The sequence below is a fragment of the Nestor notabilis genome, unplaced genomic scaffold, assembly GCF_000696875.1.
Source record: "Nestor notabilis isolate BGI_N333 unplaced genomic scaffold, ASM69687v1 scaffold32379, whole genome shotgun sequence".
Taxonomy (NCBI): domain Eukaryota; kingdom Metazoa; phylum Chordata; class Aves; order Psittaciformes; family Psittacidae; genus Nestor; species Nestor notabilis.
Window position 1 is genome coordinate 28,376 of NW_009942904.1, and position 8,465 is coordinate 36,840.

The 8,465-nt window shown below is 41.8% G+C and overlaps 1 protein-coding gene across 1 annotated transcript in view; it reads right to left on the minus strand.

The window, feature by feature from the left end:
• SGPL1 (sphingosine-1-phosphate lyase 1) overlaps positions 1-373 on the minus strand; it is a 20,516-nt gene extending 20,143 nt beyond the window's left edge. The window contains exon 1 of the mRNA XM_010021633.1: positions 213-373. Within this exon, the coding sequence (XP_010019935.1) occupies positions 213-345 (133 nt within the window). The 5' untranslated portion in view covers positions 346-373. The remainder of the gene's footprint in view (positions 1-212) is intronic.
• Positions 374-8,465: the final 8,092 nt, after the last annotated feature.

Sequence of the window (8,465 nt, forward strand, 5' to 3'; positions counted from 1 at the left end):
CAGACTGGCCTACTGCACCCCCTGAAGGAATGGGGGTGTTTCATTGATCAGACAGGCCTTGACCTTAATTTGGAAGAGGGTTTTATTAATACTAGTTGACAACAGAAAGTCTGTTTTAACAAGTGTGTTTGGCCTTCTTCCGCCTTCTTTCCTTCCATTATTCAGGAACAACTCTGTTTCCCCAAAACATAATACCCATTTCAAATACTTACTCTCAGACTGGAAAAGGAAGCCATGCAGCCATACACTTAAAAGTGTAGAAGAAACTGTCAACCCAATTAGTTGCCAGGGTTCGAGTCCATCACACTGGGCATTCACAAAGCTCGTTGCTTTCTCCCAATACATCTGGAGGATTTCCTTGTATGGAATAAGGGCATCCTGTGTAAAGGAAAATAAGAATGATACTGAGAAAAGTTCAAATACACACAAACTGGGCATCAAAAAGGTCTGTGAGTCTACTGTCAATTAAAAAGGTGCTTTTCTGTATGCAGGCCCTACACCTTCCTTAACTCCTGTAAACAGAACAGGTTAGGAGATAGTTGTCTTTCACTTCCAGTCAAGAGCCACTGATAAAAATACACATCTTGAGGGACTTCCTATATTCAGAGAGAAGTGCAAAGGGCAGACAAGAAAAATGCAAGCTTCACAGTCTCAAGACTCATCACCAGATCTTACTGTGGCCCAAAAGAAGCACCTATGTTAATTTTTTTTTCCAAAGAATTATCAGGTGGCAAGTGAAGACTTAACTACTGCAATAGACCTGTCAGAAAAGAGCCACCATTCATCAAGTACCACCAAAACAAGTCTATTACATATCTAGGGCTGGACTCTTAACGAAGATGCATGTACTCAATAACTCCTTAAGTTTAAGATCTAATTATTACGTTCCACACAAAGGGAAGACCAAAGAAACAAACACTGCTGCTGCCAAAAATAAATAAATAAATAAATAAATAAATAAATAACACCAACAGAAGACTGTGATGCAATAGTAATTACAATGTCAAACCTGCAATTACAGTCAGGACAGAGCCCAGGTACCTAATCAATAGCTCTAAAGAACACTCTCTTGAAGTCTCAGAACGAAGAACAAGGGGAAAAAAGGCTATTTCCCAAAAAATGGGGTTCTTCAGTGCAATTCTCTGGAAAAACTTTTCTAGACATAAGAAGGTAACCACACCTTGTTTGGAGCTATGACCAAAAATAAGTATTTGAGGGGGTTGCTGCACTTTACAGACAAAAGCTTGTGAATGTTACTTCCTTTTTTCGAAGCTCTTTCAGCCGTCCCCAGAGCACTCCTCCAAACCCTTCTTCTCTTTTAACCTTTAAGCTTAACTTTGCAGGGGAACTTTCTGAGGAGGATCTCCAACACTACCAAGTTTCACCCTCCAAATGACAGAGAAAGTACATGGGGTGTTTTCAAAAGATTTGTTAATAAATCTTGGAAGGAATATATCCTTGATACTTATGTTGTCATACTCTGTAGGATTAGAGCAACTTGCAAAGACAGATATAAATAAATCAGTAAATTAAAAGCTGCCAAAACTTTCCTTCTCAGGACCCTTTACAGACCTCACTTTTTTGTTGTTTTTTTTTTTTTTTTGTCACCTTTAGGACTAACATGTCATTCCAATACAATTGGAGAGGCTACAAACAGCCTTAAATAATGGCCAAGCTCTTCCAGTCAACGGAGGAAAGCAGGATTCCTTACAAAAACCCAACACTAATAAATATTCACTACTTTTGAAAAGCTGTAAAATGCATATAATGTGAGAGTTTAAAAATATTTAAGCAACCCAAGCATAAAGCTAAAAAATCCCAGAAAAAACAACAGTGTCAACCCATCACAGAGGACTAATATCATCCTGATTAGGCTGAAGAAACAGAGAATGAACTGGGCAAAAAAGAGGTCTCCTCATGAGGAGCAGCACTCAGCTGTGAGAAGCCAAATTAGCACCCATCTACTTGGCAAAGGACAATTTAAGAATACACCAGCTACTTCAGCCTTGAAAACAAGGCAGCCACATAAACCACTGCAATTAGGCAATGTCCTAGCTAATTCCCAGTACTTCAATCCAGTCACCACAAAGCTGATCTAACCCTAGAATTTAAGGAAAGAGCTACCTTTTTCAACTAACCAGAAGTGGTACTTAAGTTTCATTGAGTTTGCAGAATCTTCTCTGAAAAATCCTTGGAAAGGAGTGTTTAACCAACAACTTTGGTTCACTGCATAGGAGCTAAGGCCAGGATATCATTCAGCACTTAAAAGATGGAAACTAATGTGTCTCAATTGCTGTTCTCAACTGATGGAAAGAAAAAGCTGCAGCATCAAATATTAAGTGGGTTGTGTTTGGTTTTCTTTCCCCTGAAGGTGGAGGATACAGTAAGCTATAACCTCAAAATCAAAATGGAACATGACCTTCTAGAAAGAAGTCACTTAAGTCAATGGCCAAGTTAAAATACAATAAATAAATCTGGCAAGAGATTGATATCACTCACAGAGAAAGCTCTGGGCAGAAGACCCTAGCTGACTACAGATTTTGTTGTCAAATCACACAATCCCCACTGAAACCACTGCACTCTTCAGCACACCATCTCTCCACTGAGACAGGAGTTAAAAATAAGCTTGTTTTTCCAGATACAACCAATACCAGTGGCAAATATTGGATCCTGTCACAGGTATAAGCAAACCCACCAGAAGGGCCCTCCCATCCTCTCTTTTCCAAGAGCACAGCAAAGCAGTGGTCTGGTCTGTAAATTCGGGCTGCTTGACTATGAACTTCAGGTGACCCCAAGCGAAGTGCAGATGGGATGTCTATGGTGCACGACACCACAGTAACCCCAGCATGCTGCTGCATCAAAGTATATTTTCAGCCACATGACGAGCAAAAAATGCTCAGGTGCATAATGAAGACATCATGGATGAATGAGCAATATCCATCTTTCTGCTCTTAGCCCACCACATACACAAGGCATTGTGCCTCTGCCTCCACTCACTTCTCCATTACTGAGATGAAAGACAAAGCATTTTACCTTAAGTTTACCTAAAGCAAGAAGCATGCATGCCAGCACTGACATGTAGTAGCTCAATGGTATGTCCAAGTTTTGAACAAATAAGAGAAGATTTTCATTATGTTAGTTCTAAGCCATTGAAGAATTTCTTTGTCCTTCTTGCTTTAAAAACCAATGAGATCACTCCACAAAGAATACAGTCTGACAGAGTAAAGTTTTCTCCATATTTCTCACTTTCTTCTTCTTCAGTCTTTTCATACTTACAAGAGTCTGAAGGTTGAGGTTGACCAATTTAGGAGGATACTAAAAAGAAGGGATTACAAAAAAAAAAAAAAAAAAGAAAAAAGTGAAAATTGACATGGAAGACCATGCTAAGAGATGAAATACAATTTCTCAGCTTCCTGGCTAACTACGCAATCTGTTTTTAAAGTGCCTCTTTGCCCCAGAGTATCCAGCAAGATATGAGACTCTTCTACTTTCTGAAATACTAACTTAATCCTAGAGAAACTAGAGGACGTATAGAAGGTTGCTTTTTAATGTATTCTGGTTTTATTACATCCGCAATATGTGATTGCAGCCTCACTGCTGTGGCCCAACACCACTTCCTTCTTTTACAGCCTAAGTTCAGCCAAGGAGGAGCTGCTCATAACAGAGTAAAAAACAGGTGGATTTTTTTTTTCTAATCAACCTCAGCCAAAAGTAACATTCATCACTTACAGTAGGAACAGGTGCTCTTTCAGCAATGCAGGATTATACCATTCATTCAGCCCTGCTATTACCAGTTTCCAACTGGACATGAAAACAAGCTGGCCTGATTTTAAGCCTATCTACAGGACAGAATTTCGTATAAGACAATAACCTGCTTATATGTGAAAGCATCCAAAAATAAAAGGTTTCCCTTCCCCATTATAGGGGAGCAGATAAGTTGGTTTTATTTCTTTAAAAGAACCTTCCCTGCACAAAAGCTTCACAAGACACATGATTATTTTAGAAGCAGTTTAAAAGACCAAGTTAAGAGAGATGGGGGAAAAAAATCTCCACTGGAGGATTTGTTTTTAATTTCAGAGCATCGAGACTTAGCCAGGTATCAGACAAAATACTAATTGCTATCATTAGGACCTACAGTGTTCATTTGTACAAATACTAATGACTCGGCAACCCAAGCGGTTTACGTATTGAATTTTTAGCTCCACAGATTAGGAACACATCTCAGTACTTTATTTCTAAAAGCCATTAGCTAGCTGAGCTGGTTCCAGGGATAGCACTTATGCCACAACAAAAGAGGACAAATTAACTGCAGTAATGCTTTTCTGTCCCAGATGTCAGAAAAGAGGGGGGAGGGGAGAAGGCCAAAGCTAATGAAAGCACATTTTGCAGTTTTGCCAGAACAGCATTTCCTCAGATATGAGTTTTAGGAAGAGGCAGGGGAGAAAGTAAACTGGAGGACCTTATGCTTTTGTTAAAAAGTGCCTCCTGTTTCTGACACTGTAAAGTAGAAGCACCATTTATCTGTGGGAAGAGTAGAAAAAAGATTTTATCAGCAGAATCTTCCTTCTCCCTGGAGAGTATTTAAAGTGGGACACAGAAAAAAAGCATCTCTTAAAGAAAAGTTTATATTAAGCACTAGCATGAGTCTTAGGTTCACAGTGCAAATAGGAACTGCTAAGATCAAACCACATCCTCAGTTTTCACCTGAATCCACACATTTTCCCAAACCAGAGACCCTCTGACCACCTCCCCATGCCCAAACCTTAATGTTTGCATTTGCCATTTGCTCTCCTCCCTTCAACAGAGCTGATGAATGAGACAGCATGACACACAACTCAGCACGACACACAACTCAGCACGCAGTAAATCAAGCAGAGTGTGATGGTTCATAGCAACTGCACGAGATAGGTCAGCTCTGATTACAATAACACATGGAATACAGGTATTGCCACTGTAATTAAGGCACGTACTCCTGTGCAACAAGTTTTTCCTAGGACAACACTTCCTGACTGAAAAACCACACAAAACCAGCCAACAAACAGCAGCTTCATTTATTTATTCTGCCCCTAAGAAGAAGGAAGACTTCAATTAGCTGTGCCTTAGCTAACACCTCGTTTCCTGTACCTGCTCTGGCCGCAAAAGGCATGTCTGGCCAGCATAACTACGCAGCATAACTGGTCTAGCCACAGGTATATACTGGACTTGCAGCCTTCAGCCAGCCAGCTTCCTACAGGAGAGCAAGGGAAGGGGATTGAGCAATGCCACCTCAGCTTCAGAAGGTGCTAGTTGCTGCATGTGCCTACAGTGTTTTGATTCGCACCCCAGTAATGAATCTGCTCCTCCGTCCCTCCCTACCACCCCCAGCATGACAAATATCTTTACATAAGCACCAGGCAAAGAATATTTGTTAGTCAGGTCCTAATTACAGCGCAAGGGTTGGATTGTGTGCTGCCCCCCTCACCAAAGGACATGGGCCACAGGACCTGTCAGAAATCAAGAATCATGAACCTGTAGGTGTGTGGGCTGAACTACATGAAAGAAAAACACATTCAGGTCACGCTCATCCTACCACAGCTTCCTGGTACCACCAGATTCTTCTACGTTGTATTTATTTCCACCACTGCCACCACAAAACCTTTTTTATAGTTTTTTTCATCCCCTAGAATGACAGTTTTGGGTTGGTTTGGTTTTTGCCATATATAGTATCTGTGAAATGAATGTATACATACTATCCCACCAGCCCTGAAAGTTCAAGGGGAGTGGCTAGACAATGGCTAATTACAGCTTAAGCACAAAAGCAAACAAGGCAGCAACTCAGAGTAAGGGCAGCAGCATCCTAGCTTCCACTGAAGAGAAGGAACATAAAATTACCAAAGTAAGATGGAGAAAGGCTGATTCAAAACTCAAAAAATGTAGTTTTATGACAGCCCAAAGGACACCAAAATTAGGTGCTATTTTGATTTTCATTTAACCAAAACCACACGTAAGATGTTGTTACCTATTGTTTACTTTGCTCACTCAACAAATTTATAAAAGCAAAGTTCCTGCAAACATCTAGGGACACTCCAGGTAGCACAGATCTTAAATCTTGTAAGAGACAGGATTCACTCAATAGAAGCCCTACGTGAACCCATTACAGATCACTTTGTGGGTCACTGGCTCCAAGAAGGTGCAGTTTCTGCAAGGAAACGTCCTCTCCTGGCATCCACAATAATTAGGATAAAAGAAGCACTCAGTGCCCTGTGTGCTGGGACTCATCCGGACACATCTGTTCATTCCTCCACTCGGCATCCTCTCAGATGCAGATCACACAGTCCTTTCTGCATGACTTCTGGAGAACAAAATGGGCATCTATATGAAACATTCTGCAAGTAGCTCAGTGCCATGCAGAGGTACACGCAGCATTAAAAGATAAAAACTCTTGGCGGGAGCTGTCTGAAAGCAGACAATAGCATGGCAATTGTTCTAGGAACAGGCATCCACAAACAAAGGCAGCACCAAGACCTGGCACAGCTTCCTACCAGGGTTATGCAAGCCTCCAACAAAGCTCCTAGTATCAGCACAAACTGAATACTGCTATTAGACATTAAGGGCCCTAATCTTGGGCAACTCTGACCACAGTGCAGGATCCTCATAGACTATCTTATCAATACCAACAAGAAAAACCCTTTGTACCCTGTGATACCTACTCCCATGCTGCTCATGGATGGATCCCAGTGAGCTAGGAGGAGCAAAGTAAACTGAAATGCTCAGAACACAAGGACTTTCAAGTGACTTTTACCTGTAAATTTCTAGGAAACACAAATAATTCCTAAAATAGAATAAAGAAAATTGTATCACAGTCACCACAACTCACTGCAAAGAGACCAACACATCTGCTACTACATCAGTTGACAGAATCCAAATCTCAGTTACATATCGTGCTCTGAGGACAGTACCAAAATGTACTTCAAAGCCCCTATTGCTACCCTAACCACTAAAGGGGCATAATCGTTTAGCCAGTACACGAAGAGAGCTTAGTACTAAATGCTCCAGAAGGTCTGCTAATAATTGAAAGGGAATGTCTTTGATCGACTGGGATGGAGGGAATGACAGCAATAGTTCTAGGTCAACAATGCATCACTCCATTTCCAAAAACCAAAGAGCATGAACAGATCAGGCCTCCCGAAACAACCCTTACTGCACGTCAGTCTGTGGTGGGAAACCACTGGTGCAAGAGGAGATCTGATTGAAACTATTGCCAGAACAGTATGTTTGGCAGAACAGACAAGCAGCAACCTCAAAATCCTTAGTCATGGAAATGGGCTCTATTGATTCCCTTTTGCCAAGTCAGTCACAGCAAGGTTTTGATCACTGCCACACCAGTCAAACCACATACACACAATAAATGCTGTGATTAGGTTTATCTTAACACCACTAAACAGGGGAAATATGCGCTGGAGAAATCAAAAGCAAGGAGCAAGGCATCAGCTCAAAGAGCCTCAGGTTAGCAGGGGACATCATCTCTGACTTTTAAGGGTGGCAAGAGGATGGCACACTTTTAGTAGGCTGGAAGTGCACAGTACATGGGAGATACAAGATTTTTCTTCATCTAGGTAAGAAACTTTTCAGTGCCTTGCAACCCCTATTGCTAAGGTCATGGAAGGACTGCAGAGTAAAATCAAAATTTAGTAAAAAATGTGATGTATCAGTGCTCGTCCAGTGAAAGCTTCAGCCCCTGAGTATATAGTCAACTTCAGTAGCTTTCCAAAAGCAAGGAACGCTCTGCAATAGCTACTGTCTAGTCTAACGAATAAAACAGCAGACCTGTGCAGGTCTTCCACCCATAGTAAGCAGCCGTTTTGTCTGCAAAGCCTTGGCACTGAGTGACTAAGGTGAGAACAGCCTGACCACACAGCACGCTTCCAGCAACCCCAGGCCAGTCTAGACCACACTGTGCACAAGGTGTGCAGCATTCACTCGGTTCCAAAAGAGCTAACTTTTGGCAGCTGAAAGCAATCGAAACACAAGCCGTGCAAGCTTATGATGCTCTCCCAGGCTATGCGTGCTGACAGACACAAGGAATGGTGTGGGCCCTGCCTTTGTCCCCCACATGGAGGTGGTGACCCACTGGCTGGGCACAGCTCCATGCCAGAGTGGGAAGAGGAAGCAGCACTTGAGTGTTTGGGCATGGACAGCTGCTCCTTGTGACTGAGTGGGAAAAGGCAGTTGGCCAGAGATTATGCAATTTCATCTACCACCCAGTAGCAGCCACGATTTCAAGGTACCTTCCATGGAAGAAGAAGCTACCACACATTCCAGGTTTGAGGTCTCAGAAATGCCATACCACTGCATGCCAGAGCCAACTATATGTCAAGCAGCCCCTGTTGCATCTTAAGAGTTTGCTTCTCTACTACTCCTAGCCAAAAAAAAAATCAAACCAAAAAACGAACAAACAAACAAACAAAAAAGGAAACTAGGTCTCT